This window comes from Lampetra planeri, chromosome 49, assembly GCF_965212315.1.
Source record: "Lampetra planeri chromosome 49, kcLamPlan1.2.h2, whole genome shotgun sequence".
Taxonomy (NCBI): domain Eukaryota; kingdom Metazoa; phylum Chordata; class Hyperoartia; order Petromyzontiformes; family Petromyzontidae; genus Lampetra; species Lampetra planeri.
Window position 1 is genome coordinate 7,421,202 of NC_136155.1, and position 24,294 is coordinate 7,445,495.

At 46.4% G+C, this 24,294-nt stretch overlaps 1 protein-coding gene across 3 annotated transcripts in view; it reads right to left on the bottom strand.

Annotated features, from left to right (window-relative positions):
• The window catches only part of LOC144733928 (guanine nucleotide exchange factor VAV2-like), a 235,553-nt gene that overhangs the window by 66,847 nt on the left and 144,412 nt on the right, over positions 1-24,294 (bottom strand). For 2 of the 3 annotated variants that reach the window (XM_078615948.1, XM_078615946.1), the window contains exons 6-8: positions 7,103-7,207; positions 6,416-6,484; positions 5,608-5,711 (exon numbers count right to left, since the gene is read on the bottom strand). In XM_078615948.1, coding sequence (XP_078472074.1) covers positions 5,608-5,711; positions 6,416-6,484; positions 7,103-7,207 — 278 coding nt within the window. The remainder of the gene's footprint in view (positions 1-5,607; positions 5,712-6,415; positions 6,485-7,102; positions 7,208-24,294) is intronic. The other variant, XM_078615947.1, reaches the window with a different exon arrangement.

Sequence of the window (24,294 nt, forward strand, 5' to 3'; positions counted from 1 at the left end):
CTGTGTACGACACCATTACTGTGTACGACACCATTACTGTGTACGACATCATTACTGTGTACGACACCATTACTGTGTACGACACCATTACTGTGTACGACACCATTACTGTGTACGACACCATTACTGTGTACGACACCATTACTGTGTACGACACCATTACTGTGTACGACACCATTACTGTGTACGACATCATTACTGTGTACGACACCATTACTGTGTACGACACCATTACTGTGTACGACACCATTACTGTGTACGACACCATTACTGTGTACGACACCATTACTGTGTACGACACCATTACTGTGTACGACACCATTACTGTGTACGACATCATTACTGTGTACGACATCATTACTGTGTACGACACCATTACTGTGTACGACACCATTACTGTGTACGACATCATTACTGTGTACGACACCATTACTGTGTACGACATCATTACTGTGTACGACATCATTACTGTGTACGACATCATTACTGTGTACGACACCATTACTGTGTACGACACCATTACTGCGTACGACATCATTACTGTGTACGACACCATTACTGTGTACGACACCATTACTGTGTACGACACCATTACTGTGTACGACACCAATACTGTGTACGACATCATTACTGTGTACGACACCATTACTGTGTACGACACCATTACTGTGTACGACACCAATACTGTGTACGACACCATTACTGTGTACGACACCATTACTGTGTACGACACCATTACTGTGTACGACACCATTACTGTGTACGACATCATTACTGTGTACGACACCATTACTGTGTACGACACCATTACTGTGTACGACACCATTACTGTGTACGACACCATTACTGTGTACGACACCATTACTGTGTACGACACCATTACTGTGTACGACACCATTACTGTGTACGACACCATTACTGTGTACGACACCATTACTGTGTACGACATCATTACTGTGTACGACACCATTACTGTGTACGACATCATTACTGTGTACGACATCATTACTGTGTACGACACCATTACTGCGTACGACATCATTACTGTGTACGACATCATTACTGTGTACGACACCATTACTGTGTACGACACCAATACTGTGTACGACATCATTACTGTGTACGACACCATTACTGTGTACGACACCATTACTGTGTACGACACCAATACTGTGTACGACACCATTACTGTGTACGACACCATTACTGTGTACGACACCATTACTGTGTACGACACCATTACTGTGTACGACACCAATACTGTGTACGACACCAATACTGTGTACGACACCATTACTGTGTACGACACCATTACTGTGTACGACACCATTACTGTGTACGACACCATTACTGTGTACGACACCAATACTGTGTACGACACCAATACTGTGTACGACACCATTACTGTGTACGACATCATTACTGTGTACGACACCATTACTGTGTACGACACCATTACTGTGTACGACACCATTACTGTGTACGACACCATTACTGTGTACGACATCATTACTGTGTACGACACCAATACTGTGTACGACACCATTACTGTGTACGACACCATTACTGTGTACGACACCATTACTGTGTACGACACCATTACTGTGTACGACACCATTACTGTGTACGACACCATTACTGTGTACGACATCATTACTGTGTACGACACCAATACTGTGTACGACACCATTACTGTGTACGACACCATTACTGTGTACGACACCATTACTGTGTACGACACCATTACTGTGTACGACACCATTACTGTGTACGACACCATTACTGTGTACGACATCATTACTGTGTACGACACCATTACTGTGTACGACATCATTACTGCGTACGACATCATTACTGTGTACGACACCATTACTGTGTACGACATCATTACTGTGTACGACACCAATACTGTGTACGACACCATTACTGTGTACGACACCATTACTGTGTACGACATCATTACTGTGTACGACACCATTACTGTGTACGACACCATTACTGTATACGACACCATTACTGTGTACGACACCATTACTGTGTACGACACCATTACTGTGTACGACACCATTACTGTATACGACACCATTACTGTGTACGACATCATTACTGCGTACGACATCATTACTGTGTACGACACGGAGGCATGGACAGAATGAGCGCACTGCTTGTCAAAGCTCTATTTTTACAACTCGGGGCTGAGACTGAGATAACAATCACGACTCACACACGCGTGTACACACGTACATATGTACATATAAACGTTACAAAGAGCGTAGCGCGGCGGCCATTAGTGTGACAATGGAGCTGCCTCACTTAATGGACTGGCCTCTCTGGCTTGTTATGATATTTTTTTGTTCCACGCTGCATGCCGAGGGATTTTCTTTTTCCCGCTTTTATTTCCAAAGAGGTAATGCTCAGGGATCAGGATTGTACAGGATCCATTTGGCACGGGGGGAGGTGGGGGGGGGGGAGTTTTTACAGTCAAACACGAGCCTAAGGCAAGGCACCAACAGAATAATTCAATAGACCTCACAAAATAGGTAATCATCCGCCATGATCCATCCACTGCTGATTGAAGGCCTCCCCAAGCCGTCGCCATCTCTCATGGTCCCACGATGCAACAACCCGTCTGGTACTTGAACACAATCTGATCTTGGATGTCTTCCCACCCCTCTTTAGCTGCCATTCCGTTATTAGTCTCCGCCATCGGCCATCACCCCTTCCAGCGTCGTGTCCTTACCAAGCCCTTCTTGACAGTCAATATGGTGTCTGCAACATGCGTTTGTTCCGTGATAAATAAACGTGCGAGTCAGTCTGCCTCTGAATGTAATCCCAAGCAAGCATCTCTCTATGCTTCTTTGTGCACTTTTCAGCTTTTGTTCCGCGTGTCAAAGCACCGCTATGGCATATGGATGAAAAAAATAATAAAGTTTGTATTCAGTGCACATTCGCAGGCTATGATAGTGCCTAATAAAATACAATTGTCAAGGAACTCGTGGACGCAAAAAAAAAGGTCTCCGATAATAAGCTGATATTCTGCATAACCAATTCATATGCTAATTTCACGTTTCCTAGAGGTGAAAACCTAAACACTCAATCCACCACTTTGCATTTCAACAGGCTCATAATGGCCATGTCGAAGCATGGCCATTATGAGTCTGGGATTATGATTCTGAAATATTAGCAAGCACCCACGATGGATCCAAGTTCCCAAGTGCAGAGAGTTCACGGTCACCAGTGACCGCACACATTAAACCCACAACTTCAAACATGTTTTATAATACAGCACCATGGGTCCACGCTTGAAATTGCGCTTAGGCGACAGGAGTAGAAATGCACAGATTCCGAGAAACACATGCAAATTAGAGACCTCGGAATGACTGTTTAAAGAAGCAGTGGGCTTTGGCGGATCGTGCCACTCGATTGTAGGATGGGGGCAGTGGTCAAGGCTAATGATAGAATGGCAGCCAACGGAGGGAAAACACACTCGAGGGGATGTCGACTGTGAGAATGGGGCAATGGAATGAGTTCGTGTGTAGGAGCTAGATGGACTTTTGCATCGTAAGGCTGCGGCGTATGGCAACAGTCTGGGGCTGACATGATCCAGCAGTGGACGAATCGTAGCTTGAAGATGACAACGAATGGAGACCTCCAAACGAAAATTCACGTTTGGTTATCACAGACTTAATTTTATATGATGGTGTAATGGCCCGAGTTGGATGACACGTGCTTCTTTAAGTGACTCTCAGACAGCATCTTCTGGTGGCCATTTCCGATATAATGAGATGCCCTTCGTGGCGGTAAATTTCACTGTGACATGTTTGTCATCTCTGAACCCGGACACTGACAGCAAGGAGTGCAATGTAATTGTCAACAAAATCTGTGAAATGATGAATTGCAGATTAGACAGGGAAGAGTGGTGCTTTCGCTGCTGCTACTGGGCAGCTGTCTACTGTGCAGTCTGTCCCTCATCATTCCCTCTTGGGTAATATGCAAGATACTCCAGCACTCTCATCGCCACTCGATGGCAGGGTCTTTCAAACATCTAAACTAAACAACATTTATTTCTCGATTTAAAGCTTTCGTGACCGCAGGGATTCATCTTCTTGGTTCTTTCGGTAAAGTCACGTAGAATGGAAATAATAAAATAATAAAAATAAAACATAATAAAATCATTCTCACGACGTTTCATCAGGTAAGGCCCACTGAGCTGTATAGCTCTTTTTCACACGCGACCTGACCACAAATGACAACCCAATGAAGTGGCTTATCAGCACGTGGAAATGTATAGCAGACCAAACACCGTGAACGCATGTTTATAAATGTGAAGGGAAAAGCCGTAACCCCCCCGGAGCAAAATCCATGCAAACTCCAAATATATAGCAGGCATCTGGGTCGGGATCGAATCCACGATCTGCTGTACACCAGGCGAGGTGGTTAACATCTCGCCATCGTGGTGTCATGGTGGCCCACAGTGGCCCAGCGAACTATGGCTCATTTGTCGCTGAGGGAGCAGTTCACAGGGACATGGGGAGAGACAGCTTAGTGAGATCAAAGAAAGACGAACGAACGCTAGAAATGAGTGAGCCGTAGATAAGAAATGAAAAAAATAATGAGATGAAAGAGAAAAAACAAGAGAGAAGAGTTGAAATAGCCTTAAACAAGAGATATGACATCGGGGAGATGAAAGTAAGCTGAGCTAAGTAGCTTTCCCGATGTATTTTCGGGTTGTACCACGTATTGTTCTGGTTAATGCAGACCTGATTCCTTGTAAAAGGTTTCTATTTGATGTTTGAACAACTTAACACCTGTTTTATTGGCAAAAAGGGTAAAACCTATTCAGATTTTTTCATATGCTCAGCATGATGTCCGACGTTTCGCTCGACCTGCTTGGAGCTGATTCAGGAAAATAACATTCTGATTTTGCTCACTTTGAATAACACTTTGAAGGACTACACCACAGAGAAGGGTTACAGTTCGGTGGTGATATGTACAGATTAAATGACGTCACGGCGTCAGGTGAAGTCATGACACGTGTACATGTGATGTTATGACACGTGTACGTGTGACACGTGTGCGTGTGACACACGACGCGTGTGACACGTGACGCGTGTGCGTAGCGACGCGTGTGCGTGTGACACATGATTTCCCGCGGTTGCGCCAGCACACCACCATTTATATTTTGTGACCCACCGGACAACACAGTTGGGTTCCCGGCTCTAGGGTAACATCGATGTTCTCATCAGAACAAGTGGCAGCACAAAATAAATAAATAAATTCCAGAAAATAAATCAATTGCGATTGTACACATCAGCAATCATCGCTCCCCCCTACTGGCAGACATTAGTCTGCCAGTAGGGGGGAGCGAGTTCTGAGTCGTCATATGCCACACATTGACAGATGCCACCTGGGAGGTGCCCTTTCATGAATATGCATGCGTGTTAAACTTCTTTCGCACCGTACGTAGTCAACCGTGCTAATCGGAGGTGCAGCGAAATCCGTTGAGATGCGACGTCGTGTGAAGCGCTCTGAGATGCCCCGTTGGAAAGGGTGCTCTATCAATCATCATCATCATCGTAGTTATTATTGTCATTGTCGTCGTTGTACCTGGGCTTGAAGGTGAGGAAGAGCTCGTGGAATTTCCGTCCCCCCGACAGCGAGTACGACTGGCGGATTTCGGCCACGAACGCGCGGTGCACTCTGTGCAGCTCCTGCGGGGGCGGCAAAATCGGGGACGCGCCGCAGGAGGCTTTTAATTCAACGGGAATGTCATCGCCGGCACAAGTCGATACGGCTTCGTGCACCTGCCGTGGCGCAATGGTTAAACTCGCCGGACTAAGCCGGACGCCGCGGGTTCGATCTTCTGGCACGGTCGTCGGAGCAATGGAAAAGTTTGTTGAAATCCGCCCCTCCCGGCGGCACCTCTGTTCGCCGAGCAGTAGCAATGGGCACACCACACGGTCGGTGGATGGGCAGATTAGATTAAGAAAATGTAAATTGGGCAAAACGCAACGTCTGTGTTAAGTGCACTCGTGTGTGTGTGTGTGAAGGTATACAGTAAAAACAAAATGACAACCACACTTCAATTCATCTGCATGTCTGTCATTAATGATGTACCCATGTTTTATTTAAAGTTGCAATTAAGTCAACCATTAAGAGGACTGGGGGGGGGGTAAGGGGCTGCCTTCATTCAATTTTGGAGATTATATTTCACCCTAATTGATGCTCGTGAAATGCGTCAATTGTCAGCGGCTTAAAATAAATGAGGCGTAGAGGTGCGAGATTCATAACGGGGGCGACAAGGTTAATGAAGGTGAATCATCTGAACTTCTGAGAGCATCAGACATGACAATCAAAGGACCTTTAACCGACGAGATGACAGAATGTGATCCATCGTGAGCGAAGTGAACAATACCTCGATGTTCATGAATATTGTTTCCATTTCCAGCTGGGTGAGGGTCAGCCGCAGTGGGCCCATGTAGTTCTGTGAACACAGCGACGCAGCAACACACGGACAATGTCAGAAACGCAAGCTTACCGGGCGCCGTCATCAGCTGCACTTTAGAAATGAATCCTACGCTGTAGAAAATACAGGTAGTCCCCGACTTACGATGGGGTCGTCGTAACGCATCTCCATCGTAAGTCGGAGACTACCTGTATGTCCGTGCAGCCTCACAGGATCAAAAGAAGTACGTATAAAATACAGAACATGTGGCGTAGTTTTATCACTTGCGTCTCAGAGCAAGTAGGGGATGAGTTCAACTCTTGACTCGGGGTGCTATTTTATTTTTGTTTTCGCCCCCTGCTCTGTGTGAGTTTCATCCAGGTTCTCGGGTCTCCTTACATGGCTAACAACGCACACAATGCAAACCACATTGTGTGCGTTTTTAGCTATGCAAACCACATTGGCCAGAGTATTCCAGCGCAGAGAAACTACCTGGAAATAACTGAATTTGGATCACACACACAGGAGCTTGTGCCATGTGTGTTGATGATAGCAGATCTGGTCCCAACTTGTTGTGAATGTGTGAGTGAGGGGGGGCTCTAAGAACACCCCCCACCCCCCCCCTAACCCCCCTCCCCCCCACCAAGCGAGCGGCACCTTCTCGATGCTCTCGAGCGTCGCCGCGTACTTCTCCTCCGTCTCCTTGATCTCCTTGGCGCAGCAGTTCCTCTTGTCGTCCTCCGTCATGCCCCCCTTGTCCTGCTGATGCGCGTGCAGCAGGTGGCGGGCGGGCCAGGCGATCAAGGGTGGGGGGTTTGCGGCGCGGGGGGGGGGGGAACGAGAGAACGAGGGAGGAGTTGGTGAAGTTTCAGCCGTGCGATGACCCACCGCTGGACAGGAGAAGAACTGCGTTTGGCGTTCAGTTTGTCGTCCTTCCCAGCCCCCTCCGCACCTCCGTCGGCTACGCACCGTGCGCAAGAAGCTCGACATACATGTCGACTTGCGTGCGTGTGCGGTGGGCTTTCTCCGTGTTTCCTCGCTCATGCCCAACGCTCGCTAATGGAATTGGGCAAACATCCCGATGCTGGAGCCCTCCTAAAGCAATCTCAGGACTCAATGGGGGTTCACTCTGTAAGCGGCATTATTATGAACACTTTCCAACTCAGGTTGAAAGACTTTACGTATTAGATCCGTCCGTCTGTCACCAATTGGGGGGGGGAGGGGTGGGGGAAGGGGCACCCACCCTTACTCGCCTAAGGATGAACCAATATTAATACAATTTTAGGATAACGTTCAACATTCATACATATAGGGAGCTCTCAGGAACCTCTCCAGAGGGGATTTTGACCAACACCTCAGATGTGGGAGACCGATATTTTACGCCACCACACGCTACCGGCTGATCGATGAATTTTTTTTTTTTACAGCTGGGTGGACACAGATGCAGGTTTGGCTCATAGGGAACTCGCCCATTGTTCTAACCACCCTGCCGTGAATGATCAAATCACACTGCCAACCTTTGTATTGCAAGTCCGGTGCGCTATCCATTACACCGCAGCAGCATTTCAAGAACTGATCGAGGCGAGGGGACAAGAAAAAGAGGAAAACGGATCGAGGTTTCTTCAAGGGAGGAAGAGCGAGGCCTTGACATTTCATCTCGGAGGTTTAAGAGGAATCTGTTTCTTTTATCGAAGTAGATTCGCTTTAAGCAGGAACGATTTAATCTTAACCATCGTGGCATGTTCAGATTTTAAACTTGAGTGCAAGAATCGCGATGCTTGCGTCTTAAGAATCATAATCAGAAGTGTATTTCCCGTGTGAAGACCATCGAGCCGAGCAAGTGCTGTCTCAAGCTGCTTTGTGTCCGTCCGGTCTTCCCTCGATCAGCTCGGGCCTCACTCGAGTGCCCAGTGTGAAGTGCGAACGTGAGCATCGCCCCTCTACTGGCGGACTCGTGCCCACTTTGCAGGCTCTGTGACACACAGGGACAGCTTCCCGTAGGTAGGAGGGGGGGGCTTTGGCCTAGACTCTGCTGCAGAGCATCGCAATGGTTGGGCTAAAATGTGATTTGAGGCACTTTTGAGTTGCTGACACTTTGACATTTAAGTGCACGATACATGCAAATCATCTTCCTTAGCACCGCAACATACAAAGGCGGCCGGGTGCGGTGCTGGCAACACACTCGTGAAATAAATAGATGCTTGCTAACAGCACTTGCCTCGGCAGTCTCAAGGGTTAATAGGTTACACAGGGGATCTTCGTCTTTTTATGTTTATGTACATTAAATTACGTGGCACACGCTATCTGAAGCTGTCCTGGGTCTCCCCTAGGTTTGCTGGGCCTTAAATGGTGGTACAGTATGTAAACACCAACACAGGGAAGACAAAGGTAGGCAGGAAGGTGCTGGTCACTCCATCACCTCGAGTGCTGTGCCAGCCTTAATAGGAGCTCGCTAACAGTGTTTGTCATAACGATGTAGTATGGGGGCTACACAGGAGATCTTCGTAGGAGACTCAATAAAAGCTGAAGAATGAACCAAACTGAACAACACGTTTCGCTTCAACAACATAAATAGGCAGATTCAGTAAACATTACAAATTGTGTATTTATACAGGGAGATAAATAAAAAGGAACTCAATCTTGATTTGAAGCTTTCGTGACTGCAGGAATCCATTCTCTTTGGTTCTTGCGGTAAAGTCACGTGGGTAGAAAAAAAAAATAACAACAAATCACGACGTTTCGATCGCAACACAAGCGGTCGTCCTCAGGCGGAAAAAATAATCCAGCATTTGCCTGAGGATGACCGCTAGTGTTGCGATCGAAATGTCGTGATTCTTTGTTCTATTTTTATACCTACGTGACTTTACCAAAAGAATCAAAGAAAAAGGAACTCATTCCAGTTTGGGGTTTTTCTTCACGTTAGAGCGGTCTTTTGTGTAAACGGTCAGCACACAAAGTACAAGTGGCAGGGCAGTGGAAACGCTGCTCGTTTTTGGCTTTGAATTAAAAATTCCGCTTTGTGGCGTGGCAATCTGATTAAGTGTCAAGTCAGCCATATGATGGACATGTAACATGAATCCCAATGCCCAGAAGTGTGGACATGCAATTAAAATGAATTTGAATTCATGCTTAATGGGAAATTAAGACTATAATCACCCACTGGGTCTGACTTTATTGCGCTGATTGGTACGTGCTGTTAGCGATCACCTGTGAAGGCCGACACGCCACACGAGGGGGTGGGTGGCCAGCATCACGTCCGACAACCTTAGTCTCATGTCTACACCACACCAGGTACTAATTTGAGGCTGAGTCGACCGGTTCACATCATCGTCACCAGTGTTGTCCATGAGTGGGAATCGAACTCAGGTGACGTAGCGCAGCGCGCAGACCCTCGCTACACTGCCGCTCCCGAAGTTCAAAAGCTCACGCGCACGCACAAGCACACAGACCAGCACATGGCCACACATTGCGCGCACAGAAGAGGCGCCCTACGTAGGGCATGGTTAAGGTGCAGCCCTTAAAACGCTCACTCCGCGAGAAGGGAGCTCGGGAGAGGCCTTCTCAGGTGTGTTTTGGCCGACTCTTCTCGCTGCTCAGATGTCTTGGAAGAGATGAGAGTACCGACATGCGACCAGCCGATGGAATAACCATTTTGTACCCCTTCACGCCACTCGGTGTATAAAGGTGTGAGATTGATCCGGCAAGCCTCTGTATTGCAAGCCCAATGTGCTCTCCGCGACATGTGGCAACGATTCACTCGAATAAGGGTAAATTTGTCAAAGGTTTGGTGCAACAAAAATTACACGTACGTCAGCGAAAGTGTGACACACCTGCAAGTAAAATATACACCCTCCCATAGCTTTCAAAATCGTGCACTCTATGTTGCCATGGCATTTCGAGAAAACTGTGAGGGAAACGGATTCACGTTGCACCATCAGAGAACAAGTGAGAGACATATTGACAATGAACAAATAGTTAATGGACTTGGGCAAGACACATCGCTCAGTGGGACGATGGCCTGCGGAAGGAATGGCACCCACAAGGAGGGAACGCATCCAACAGGACAATCTCTGCGGAGATGGAGCATTGAAATCAGTTCACGGTGCAGCAGAGAGACAGATGGTTATAGCGGCACCGGGTCATGAGGGATGGTGACGACATGGGGACGCCTTCATCTAGCAGTGGATGATAGAGAATGACTGACGATGACGAGAATGATGAACCATCACATTGCCAAAGAATAGCAAGGTTCTTGTGCGTGTTACGTATTAAGCGAACGTGAGCCGAATTATTCAAACCGAGTCCACCGCTGAGCAGTCTGTGGCTATGAGTCAATGCGAGTCCGAGACTTTGGCATTTGACAGCCTTGGAAATACACTATCCGAAACTACGAGGAGTGGATTTAATTTGTTAAGCAGAGAACGGTTCAAAGAAAAACTGGAAGTGGTTTCCAAACGGAGATATTTGGTGAAATATTGCAGAGGTTGAGGAATCGTTGTTAAATATTAAGCGCAGTTGAACCCAACAATGAAATAAAAAAATATTTTGCATGCCACAGATGTTATAAAATACAATACGTCGCCTATCCGACTCGCTGGAGACTGAGGTATAGGCGGCCAAGTGAAAAGGTCGGATAAGTGAACGGTTAAGACAATGGCAAGAATTAATAATCACAAAAGGTGAACGCCAATATTGAAGAGAAGGATGCTTATCTGGCATACACGACTACAAATATCGATGGAAGTATTGAAGAACACATTTTGGTAACGGCTACACAAAAAAATCAGCGGGGAAAAGTAAATAATTCAGCACAGACCTGAAGTGAGCCAATATAGCCCTGGGTTGCATAAGCATGAAAATTGAAACACAAAACGTCAACAAACATAGAGGGGTGTTAAAAAGAAGCACCCGCATTTAATTGAGGAGGTTTGGCAGGAAACTGTGAAGCCCATGACAGAGGGCTGTACGTACCCCGATTGTGCTGCCTTGTTAACGTTATGAGAGACAGAGACAATCCATTCGGATCTCTTGAAGTGCAGTGGAAGCTTTCGTGTTACAGACTGGCCCACAGAAGTGGATACCATAAACTTAGTTCTGAGATTGTGGAACCCTTCGTGTTACAGACCGGCCCACAGAAGTGGATACCATAAACTTAGTTCTGAGATCGTCAAACCCTTCGTGTTAGAGAATGGCCCACGGAAGTGGATACCACAGACTAAGTTCTGAGATCGTGACACCGTTCGTGTTACAGACCGGCCCCTGGAAGTGGATATCTCAGACTTAGTTCTGAGATTGTGGAACCCTTCGTGTTAGAGAATGGCCCCCTGAAGCGGATATCATAAACTTAGTTCTGAGATCACTTCAAATGACCTCTGGTCCACAGAGTGCGGAGCAGCATGCTCATCGCATGATTATATCATTGATATGCATTGCATTTTCAGTGCTGGAACTTAACCTAATTAAATACAAAACCCAAATTTGGCTTGTGATGGGTTTATTTGTGGTGTTTGTCAACTCATCTTCTGTTCACGGATGGTGATAAAACCGACATAAAGGACTGCAGATCTCTTATCGCACACACAAATGAGCATCAATTGATGTGCAGCATTGTGGGATGCAATTGCATGAATGACGCTTATATAAAATGGAATAATTATTATTGCTATTGGCGGCCAGCGATTCAAATTCCACATTCAAAAGATGAGTACCAATTTGACTTCCCACAAAGTGGGCACTCTACCTAATGTTTTTTAACCCAAAAAGGATGATCGTATCAGTCGACCCCCAGGGCAGGAATTGAACTCGCAACTTTCTACTTGTGAGGGCGAGTGCTGTAACCACAGTGATGCCGTAACATATGGTATTGGAGCAATAGTAAATGAATAAATATATTCCAGGCAGTGTTCTGCTGACTGATGTATGTCCTACGCTGCACTGCACCAATTTATCAGGGGAAAGTCACGGAGAAAGCAATTTGCAGCAGACAATATATTCGCTCATTAAAAATATCAATTAGCAATGCGGTCGTTCATTAAGGTGAGCGGTGGCGCAGTGCTACGCACGCTGCGCTACGGACCCGGCCGCCTGAGTTTGATATCCAGCTACGGCTGACATCAATGGTGAGTGATATTCGAACAGGCCCTGGGGCTTCACCATTCCGCAACTGACGAGCATGATGATTTAGCACGGTTAAACAATCCCCCAGATCTGACACAGCATGAAGAGGCTCTTAGTCCAACAGTGCCGATAAAGGCCGGTAAATTGTTCCATTTCACGAATTTGTTACATGACACACATCCGAAATAACAGCAACCAAGGACAATGAGCGATGGAGTCGTCTCGTAAGCAAGGTGTTCGGTGGATTGTCACATGGCGCAACCACAAGAGCTGCTTGACGGCTTTGGGAGGCCTTCACCCACCAGTGTATTCAACGTGGCTGGTTGAGATGATGAAATAGAACGCTAACACACAACAATCTCAATGAGCCTACGAACACTCAGTGCCAGCAAAAAAACTAATCTGTCACTGCACATTCGCGACATTTAAGTAACGATTTTTTTTCAATTTTGGGAAAATGTCTTAGTGTATGAATGTACACGTTTGTTTTTATTAACAATTCACTGGTGACGAACTAAATAAACCAACTGGGCTCTATTTGCCCCCCCCCCCAGGCCATTTTAGGCTATGAACCCCCACTGAGTGGAAGGCGCCACGTTCAAACGCACACACACGCATGCGTGCACACATACACACACACACGCACACATGAACACACACGCGCGCGCGCACACATGAACACACACACGCGCGCATACACACATGTACACACGCTCACACAAAGACAAATATCTCCCATATAGCCTATAACAGACTATTAGGGGCAAGTGCTGTTAGCGAGCACCTATGAAGGCCGGCACGGTACACAAGAGACTGGGTGGCCAGCACCACGCCCGGCCGCCTTTGTCTCCCTAGTGGTGATGTTTCTACACCACACCAGGTACTCATTTGAGGCTGAGTCGACATAGGGGAGGCCCAGGACCGGTTCAGATAATCGTCACTGGGTGTTGGCCGTGAGCGGGAATCGAACTCGGGTCGCCAGGTTCGTAGCGCAGCGCGCTACCCGCTACACTACCGCTCCCCATACACACAAAGACACACTCACACTGACACACGCACAACTGCCCCGCTCACACACTCGTACAATCCACACACCACACATGCACGCACGCGAAGCTCAAGCGATCATATTCCATGACTCGGCTCGATTTGCCAGAGAGCTCAGCCAATTGCCAAGAGCGTGCACAGAGCAAAGGCGAGCACAAGAACGAGGCAAACGGGAGCAAAAGCTCTCAACGCCACCATGGTGAAGCTCAGAATTTAAGGGCGTCATCGTTACAGAATACGCGCCAATAGCCCCATGTATTTTGGACTAAGGGACGGGCACGTCCACACCAGGGAGATGGGGCGATGAAATCAACTCGTGCACAAGGTGCTTCGGCGGATTGTGGCACCGCAGAACCGTGCGAGACTTGGAGGCCTTCGTCCAGTAGTGGATTGATCAGGACTGCTGTTGCCGCTGCTGACGACGACGACGACGACGATGATGATGGTGGTGATGATAATGGTGGTGAATTTGAGCAGTTTTTTTGTTCTATTGGCATGGCATCGCTACTGGAATAATGAAGTGGAAAATGAACAGACGACGTGAGAATTAAACTTTCACGAGATAAAACAACGCAAAATGCACGTTGCATTATGTAATTTTACATATGCGTATATACGGCTTGGTTGTGCTTTGCCAAAGATCTGGTCTGACAATCAGGAAAGGTTTAAATTCCATTCCGGGATAGACTCAGCCCATCATCCCTCAGCCCCATCATCTTTCATGGGGCGATTAAATGATCAACCAAACATGGTGCGAGGTTAACGTGGCTGTCCGGTGCCTTCAGCTGGTTCCCAACATAGTCGTCGTGTTTAAACTGAGGAGGGGGCACACCATGGTGAATGTAAAATTCACTCTAAACAAATGTTAAACAGTGAATAAATAACTTGATCTGTTTTATCGTATCGTGTATTCTGCTCAAGCTCTCGCCGGCTGTGTGTGCGAGTTAAAGGCTCGCATTGCCATCGCTTAATTTCTTATAATGTTTGCCCCAATAATGATTTGCCTCTTCAACCAGCCATCCCATTGACTCATAATTAGTTTAGTTTTGGTTTGATCGTGAAAATTTAACGTAATTTTGTTTTACTATAATCCTCCACCACTGGAGAGAGCCAATGAAATCAAGATTTTGCTACTATTTACAACAAAATGTTTGCTTGCTTTTCAACATTCCTCCAGTTCACTGAAAAAAACAAATGCATTGGCGAATTTGCCCATGTGACAACTGTACTTGGGTGGCTGTGTTGGGTGGTGCAGTGTTGTGGTATAATAACGTTGCACATCATACTTACACGACGACCTAACCCAAAAAGAGACCACGTATGAATCGTAACGTTGGTCGTGAATGCCGACGCAAAAAATCAGCCGTGTCGTTTTTGACGCCACCGCCGGCAGGAGGGACTCCGCGCGAGGGAGCTCCAGGGAACCCCTCCAGGGAGTGTGTAGTCTTAGTGCCTCCGATTAGCACGGTTGGCTACGTACGGTGCGAAAGAAGTTCAACATACATACATACATGCATACGTACGTAGTTTGCAGACTGACGAGACAGCGTGGAAGAGTAACTGCCCATCGACTAACTGCAGTGTACCCACTAATAATTCTGGATGGACAAAGGTGGGGGGGGAGCCCCCTGCTCATGAGCCATCAGCCGGGGGGAGGGGGTGGGGCGGGAGGGGGGCAACAGGCCTGGCCTGTAGCCCGATGCTACAGCGCTGTTGCAAGTCCTCTTGGTGGTGGAACACACAAAGCTGATATTTGCAGGTTACATTCGAACGAACACCCATTGCGTTACATCCACATGGCGATTAAGGGATGCGCATGCCAGGCCAAGGAGGCCCTTCTGATTGAATTTCTCCGCAATGCGGGTGAAGGGGCCGCAGCGAGATTTAAGGGCGAGACTCTGCGAGGCGAACGGCACGAGGGCGAAACATGATGCTCCCTGCCAGCGAACAGGGCGGGCTGAAACACGCGCCAGGATTTACTTCATTTCGCTAAATTATGGTGCCCGGTTTTTTTTAATGCTTTTTTTTCTCCATCTTCTACACAAGTAATTTCGTAAGTGCAGTCACCCTGACATTGTTTAAGATGAAGCTGAGCATCGAACACTGTTGCCGGCGTACGCTACCACAATCACGGTGACATGGTGTTCTACATAAACAAAATTACGATACGACCTTTTTTGGGGGGGGGGGGGGGGAATGCAAATAATTGTGATGCAAGGCCGCCCCTGAGAAAAGGTAGTGTTTCCCTTTACATGCAATGTGGATTGCTCAAGTGATAGGTCTCCTACAATTCCTATGACTGAATGACCAGGAATATCTCAAAAGCTAAGCAGGGTTTTTTGTGCCTGGATAGTGATTGGATGGGTGACCACTGCACAACAAAGAGGTGTGGGGCTCGTACAGGGCTGTGAAAACAAAATCCATTCTTGTTTTCACCCCCCCCCCCCTCACCTTTACAAACCCATATTGACCGGCACGGTGAAGTACGGTCAAACAGTCCTCACGGCCTGAAAAGTATCAAGGCCTTCATCCGTCCATTGGATTGACAAATTAACTGGCTGTAGGTATAAATCCTACAACAGTCGCGATTGTTAAGCTGTGTGCAATAACGTCACGGATTGCACTGGACGTATGGAGTTCGATGGGAAAGGAGCTTTCCAGACTGAGCAGGAGTCGTGTTATGAAACGAAAAGGGGACTTTGTAGCATCGGTGGACGAAAGCTAAAAAATATCGCACGTGTTCACAAACGACGGCGTGAATCACCACCGACGAGGATGCACTGAGGCGGGATTGCAGATCTCGACGTGAGGGTTTGGCGAGCGAGGGCTCGTATAAGGCGCGACACCAATGCGAAAAATACGCGAACAATTCTGAATGCATTCAACGCGGCGCACCATGCCCTCAAACGAATGTTAAACTATTCAATGCAATTATAATTAGAAGTATGGTTACGGTACTCTCCTTCGGTTACTTTGGAAAATAATGAAATTTTGTTCGAGAGAGCATTTCCATGAATACCTAAGCACAGTGGTGCAGTGTGCAATAAGATGTAGGGGGGGGGGAGGGAAAGATCATTGCACCGTAGCAATTACAACGCTATTAACCTCCCCATCACAGGTCCCACCCATCTCTCCCCACCAACGTAGCACACCCGCTGGTGTTGGGGGTGCAGGCGGCAAATTTAATTTGTAAGAATTACACAATGTAATTACTCTGCTTGCAAGGAGATGCTTTTCTTTTTTGTTAACGACACATCTGTGTGCGCATACACACACACAGCAGCAACCATTCGTCACTAAATGGCGGTGACGTTGCAACAGCGCTTGTGCCAGGCTAGGTGCAATTCAAAGTCAATTGAAGCCGTGATGCCTCAACTGATCGTGAGGTCATGGGACAAAGAGAAATAATGTGGTGGTTGTCAGTTCTGCTTAAAAACCACAATTCATACCCTACGCTAGATTATCTAGCCTGAGTCGACCATTAAAGGTTCATGTATCATTGACGCTTACTTTGGCCACGTGGTTTGTAGCTCAGCTGCTGTGGCTACTGCACCACCACACTGAAAAGACAAAGATCCCTCACAGAGTCTAATTTCAGACTTTAGGGACACATTCTGTTCACAAGCATTTGTTAGGGCTGGCGCAGGGCAAGAGGGGGTGGGATGTGGCCGTTACCATGCCCTGTGGCCTTTGTCTCCCCAGCGCTAACGTATGCTGCACACTCCACCATGTACTCATTTGAGGCTGAATAAACCTAGGGGGAGAGCCCAGACTAGCTCATAAATCACTGGTGCTGACCGTGGCAAGGAATCAAACGCGTTGGGTTTTCATCACAGTCTCACTAACAGTGGGAATTCTTTATTTATACAGGAGGAATCAGATGAGCTATAAAGCTCTTGCTTCACCGATGTCCAGTAAGTGGGGGTCAGAAAGTTACAACAACAAACAATGCCAAAACACGACGGGAGTGTAAAGTATAGGAAAGGTATGCAAATGACTAACAACGAAATATTTATATTCTACCAGGTAAAGTTCACTGAGCTATGAGCTTCTTTTTCAGAAGCAGCCGAATAATCGAAATCATCCCAAGGACCACTTTTCACCCAGGAAACTGGTGAGCGCAGACCGCCTTGGGCTGAACACCTGTGAAAGACAGCTTGACAGCTCGTCGGGATATTCCACCTTCAATAAAATGTTTTCGTCGAGATTCAACGCCACATCGTGTCGCGAGATATCGTGCGTCGTCGCTGTCCTGGGTGCTTCGCAGCAGAGCCGTGCAGCGTGATGTTGAAGGGACAGATCTTTGCTAACATGCGTGAAGTGTGTGTAATCCGCTGTATCTATAAATAGTTCTAGATTTGGAGCTTTCGTGACTGCAAGGATTCATACTCTTAGGTTTTTTCGGTAAAGTCACGTAGGTAAAAAATAAAATAAAAAATTCTAAAAGTAACAATGGAAATAAAATAATATAATAAATCACGACGTTTCGGAGGCAACACAAGTCTCCGTCATCCTCCGAAATGTCGTGATTTATTATTTTATTTTATTTCTATTGTTACTTTTAGTAATTTTTAATTTTATTTTTTACCTACGTGACTTTACCGAAAAACCCTAAGAGTATATAAATAGTGTTATATATTAAAAAAAAAAAGTATGTGTTATTTTTTTGTCGCAATGATCACACGTCTGCTGTGCATCACTTTCCAGTCAATGTCACGTGACCGCTCTTAATGGCACGGAAATGGTGCCGTGAGACAACGTCAACAGGGTTGTTTGTGTTCGTGTGCACAAACAGGACAAGCAAAAAAAGCATCTTCTACTTAATGACGACTCTTAAAGTACTAATTAAAACAACATTACAGGCCTTTTATTTGCTGTTACTAGCATCTGTTGATGCTGTACAAAGTGTGATAAGGGTTGTTGGCCAAAGTAATTCGTTTGAAAGTAATTTCGTGACTCAGTACTCTTTAACACGTAGTAGGCTTCGTGACCAATATTATCCATAACAAGAGGTTTTTGTGTCGGGTGTTGGCGGGTTTAACGACACATTTATATTTCCGCGATCTAAACCAAAAACCTCGATTATGGAGTACTCTTTAAGTGCTCTACATTCCTTAAGTGTCATCATTTGCAGCCCTTCATTAATCCACTGCTGGATGAAAAAACCCTCAGGTTGAGTGTTTTGGTCATCGTGGTTGACCATACTTCACCACTCTAGTCAGTGTGGGTTGGTGAAGTGGTGGCCCCAAGACCGACACTGCCGTTAGCCGTAACCCCGTGCTTAGCCGATGTTCCTCATACAATATTCATACTTTAGCAAAAACAAATCATGCTCATTACTATGATATGTTGGTGGCCTTGCCTATGAGTGGTGTGAGTGCGTGCGTGTCTAGACATTTTGTAATGGGTTAAATATTTTAATAATTATGTCATGTCAACGTTTTCATCAGCAGTTGCAGCTGCTACTGTCATCATTAATACGCATTCTTTGAATAGTATAACAAATGTTTAAGATGTTGCTTAGGAGTAACTGCTACATCAGGCTGTCATCTGGAAACCACGAGTGATAAAATAGACAGACCTGTGCAAGCAAACGTATGCCCGCACATTATTTTTGGTGGCGAGATGTTAACTGCCTCGCCTGGTATGCAGGAGTTTATTTGTTCGATCCCAACCCTGACACCTGCTGTATACTTGGAGTTTGCATGCTCTCCCCGTGGTCTCGTGGATTTTTCTCCAGGTCGTCCGGTTTTTCCCTCCACATTTCTAAACATGCGTTTCGAGTATTTGGCTGCTATACATTTCAATGTGAAAATCCACGTTGTTGAGCTATCATTTGGGATGGGTAGGTCGCTTCTGAAAAAGAGCAATATAGCTCAGTGGGCCTTACCTGGTTATTTTCATTTTATTTTCTACCTACGTGACTTTACCGAAAGAACCACAGAGTATGGATTCCTGCGGTCACGAAAGCTTCAAATCTAGATTAAAATAAAAAGAGTTCAGTTTAAATTATTGTGAACAACTTTAGCCCCCTAGAGATACCCAGTCAGCTCTTGGATCTCAACTATCTTGCTCACGATATTAAAATGATTCTTAACAATCAGCCACTTATAGAATAAAACAAAAACTGATCACGTAGAGGTTTTCAGAGCCAATACTGTGCTGCAGACTTGATTTATGATTTTTGTTACGTGGCCTTCGACACAAAACATCAACTATGAATCACAACAAAACAACATCGACAGCTTTGGGTGGGGGGGGGAATGGCGTTGCTGGCAAACGGAGGATCACACTTTCTTGAAATCTCGCAAGGAAATCAATCACTGGACAATTGGCTTCTCCATTCGCCCTTCACCGCAGGGCCAGGCAAGCGAGGCTCCAGGTGCCGGGGCCAGGAGGGCGCTGAGCAGGAGGGTGTGTGACTCATGAAACCATTGATTTTTTTTCATGAAAGACTTATCAGGCAAGTACAATGACCAGGGACTGTCTGTATTAAAAACATAAGAGAGCCAGATGGGAGATCATCAAAGAGGTTTATTTATTCAATTCATGAGGTTATGGGAGGGAACTCGTTTACTTATTTATTTACTTATTCAATGAAATATTTCAACCCTCGTCTTGATTTAGTGACCAAAGTTTCACCACACAAGGTGCGAGGCGATTGATCCCAAATTGGTGGCTTTAACATATTAAGCGTTGCCCTAAACAACAACAAAACAGCCGTTATTTTCAAGTGGCCTCATGAACAAAGGATCGAAAGCAACGCAAGGGAAAGGGAGTATAACAATGACTTCATAAGAAGCCTTTAATAAATATTTCAGGAGAAATTAAATATTCACAGTGGCCCTGCACAGTACAATTGTTGAATCGTTAAGTGTTTCTTTGAGCGAGAAAATACGTTTTAAGATTCCCCCCGAAGAGGCTGTGATGGTGCACATTTGCGCAACTGTATTCAGACTGTGGATCAGGCAAGGATATGTGGCAGGATATGACGGCGCATCAGCATTTCGCACCAATAACTTGCTTGTCAAATATAAAGGTGTCAGTTTTGTACCAGTTAAAAGGGTAAAAACCTACCATTATATTTTGCCACTGGTAAAAGAGATATCATAGTGTAAATGTTTACCCCGAACTCTCAATACTCTGATATTGCACTGTTTTTGAGTTGTACGCCTTCTGGTGTCATCTGGCCCTACACCAATGGGGACTAGGCTCTAAAGAAAGCCGTCTCGGGTGTGGGCCAATCAACTTCAAGGACAGTGCATATTATTATCCTTATCAGAGTTGCTTCTTTTTGTTTGCTTTATTGACTACTTGTGTTGTGGTCATTGCAAACATGATGCCTTGAATAAAGGTGCCAGTTTTGTACCAGTTAAAAGGGTAAAAACCTACCATTATTGCTTGTCAAAGCAGCCTGTGCTATATCTCGATCACCATCACGCCAAAGACACAAAATATCCGGATCTCTCGCACGGTAATGCAAAACTGTTGTGCTCGAGAAAAGCCGACGGGAGTGGAAGTAACAGAGCTACAGCTGAAAACCATTCGAGTGACCTTGGGTCCCATATTCTTGGTTCTTTCGGTGAAGTCACGTAGATATAAAATAAAAATTGAAAATGAATTAAATTAAAAATAAAAGCAAAAAACCCACGACGTTTCGATCGCAACACAAGCGGCCTGATGAAGACCGCTTGTGTTTCGACCGAAACGTCGTGGGTTGTTTGCTTTGATTATTTTATTTACTTTATTTTAAATAAAAAAATTATTTTATTTTTATTTTCTATCTACGTGACTTTACCGAAAGAACCAAGAATATGAATTCCTGCAGTCACGAAAGTTTTAAGTCAAAATTTTACCTTGGATCCCACACAAATGCAATGTTTATCCAATTACGGTCAATTATCAGAGCTGGAATGTAGACAAATGGAGTGCAGCACTCAGCATAATGTGATGGGGTTTCTTTTGTAGTAATTGAGGATGGCATTTAAACTCCAGCTTCGGCAGAAACCACTATAATGGCTACTGCAGTGAGTCCGTGTATAGTGGTAATACTGTGTAAATGGAAGGTTTTAATTGAGCGAGTGACGGATGTGAATAATACGAGAAAGTGAGCGAATGACTCCAATGTACCTGAGCCGATGTTTATAATGTGACACATCTGAACACTGTACGTCACTTTGCCGCGCTTGAGAATGCGCCTTCACCAGCAGGTGGATGCTGAGATGCTTCACTCTTCTCTGGCCACTACTATGGTCACTGCTGTCGTGAAATTCACTCAGATTCCTACCCCCCGTAATCATTGACTGCTTTGGATATCTGTGGCATTAGGGGCCATCCATTGAGTAGGTACGCAAAAATCTGTCAAAACTTGACCCCTCCCCCCCTCCCTGTACGCACGCAGACTTTTCACACACACACCCTCCCCCCCACCTGCGTACGTTCGCTTGACGCCCCCCCCCCCAATCCTATAGAACGGCCGATATTTAACCACGCAGAAACGATCAAAGATTAATAATATTAACGTGTTTAAGCAAACAGATAGTCCACTGCCGGCTGCATTAAAGAATTAAGTTGTGTACCTTGGCCACTTATTTTGCTGAGCTGCGTGCTAGCTGCACTCAGGGGCACGGTGGCACACGAGTGACACCTCTCCCACAGTCCCACTTCTCCCGGCAGGACTTGTTGTCTGACAGCTGAAGAAACTGAACTGTGGCTCATTTGAAGGCCAATGTCGACAAATTATTATCGAGGCTTCACCCCCCCCCCCGTTTCCTATGCGTACATTGTCAGTAGACCCCCCCATACGCAAGCGTACACATTTGGGTTAACCCCCCTCCCCCCTCCATGCGTACGTACTAAATGGATGACCCCTTATTACTGCGCAAGGCTGTCATTGAAGCAAGGTGCCAGAGACCAGGGTCGACGCATCACTGCACTGGGAGTTTTCCAAACTGGTTACTCCGACCCTTCAAATTACAAAGCCAATCACCATTAAAATCACCCGCCACTCTCGTAACTTCAGGGGTATCAAGTTTTCCACTCTACAGCACCTCCTCGCAAATTCGCCTTCAATATTATCCCCATCATCCGATCCAACTGTCTGCGCTCTTCAACTCGAAGCTGACCTGAGGGCGGCGCTGGACAAGCTGGCACCATTCAAACCACGAACCACGAGGCAGCCTTCCCACGACACTCGCTGGCTCTCAAGAGACGCCATCCTTGCTAAGCGAATCAGGAGGCGCCTTGAAAGGATCGCGTCCCGCAGTGGTCTTCCCTGCTGATCGAGTTGCCTACAGAGCTGCCTGCAGGAAAACTAACGAACTTGTCCTTGCCTCACGTTCCTCCTACATTGCAGAACGCATCAAAACAGCTACAGGAAAACCACGCATCCTCTGGAAAACCCTCAAGGATCTTCTATATCCTGGTAGCAACATGGTCCCTCACCTTAGCGATCCCCTGGCCTCACTGAAACTTGCCACCTCTTTCAAAGCTTACTTCACCAACAAGCTGATGACCATCGCAAACTCGTGCACGTCTTCCCTCACATCGCACCATCGTACCCCGCTTCCGTTTTCTGAAATTGAAAACACTCAACCAGATACCTTTCTGACCACGTTCAAGCCGGTGTCTTCAAAATACGTTTCCTATTTGATTCCATCACTTCACATGAAGTCATCTCCACTCGACGTCCTCCTAGGTTCCTTGTTCAAGCAATGTGCTCCCGAACTCAGCATCATGATCAGGAACATCGCAAATGCCTCATTCTCTATGGGGCAACCTCAAATCTGGCCTGGTTTCCCCCCTGTTAAAGAAACCAAGTCTCGACCCTGATGACCCGTCTAGCTATCGTCCCATCACTAATGTTTCAAACCTCTCTAAACTCCTCAAAGACTCGCCCTCGCCCAGCTAAAACCCCCCATCACCTCCTCCCCAAACTACTGCTCCTTCCAGGCAGCTTACCGTCAAAACTACTCCACAGAAACGGCACTCACCAGAGTGCCCGATGACATTTTAATGATTATTGACTTCAGCTCCATCGTTGCTCTTGTAAGTCTTTACATTCCAATGGCCTTTGACATCGTCAACCACTCGCTCCTTACTTCCCTCCTGAAATCCGACTCCGGTATATGTGGCTCAGCACTCAAGTGGATACTGTCATACCTTTCTGATCATCAATCCTCAGTCAGGGTGGGCTCGTCCACTTCTCCTGAGACAAAAGCATTATGTGGCATCCCCCAGGGCTCCGTTCTCGGTCCCCTGCTGTTCACAGCCTACACTTCCCCGATCGGCCGCCTCATCGCAAGCTTCGGTTTTAAGCACCACTCATATGCGGACAACACTATTCTGTTCACCTCTATCAACTCTACCAATGCGTCTGGATTTGAGAGGCTCTCGGAATGCACCACTGCCCTGCAACAGTGGTTCTCCGCACACAACCATGCCCTTCATCCGTCAAAGTCAGTGGCCATCATGTAAGGTACCAGGCAACGTCTCAACTCATCCGCGCTCCCAACACATATACACATCTTTGGTCACAGCATCAGGTTCACCGATCACTTCAGCTACCTCGGTGTCATCCTAGATTCAACTTTATCCTTCGACCGTCAAACCAATCAAATCATCAGTTCCTGTAACTTTCACCTGAAGGCTCTCGGACACCTACGTCCTCTCGTCTCCACTGAAAC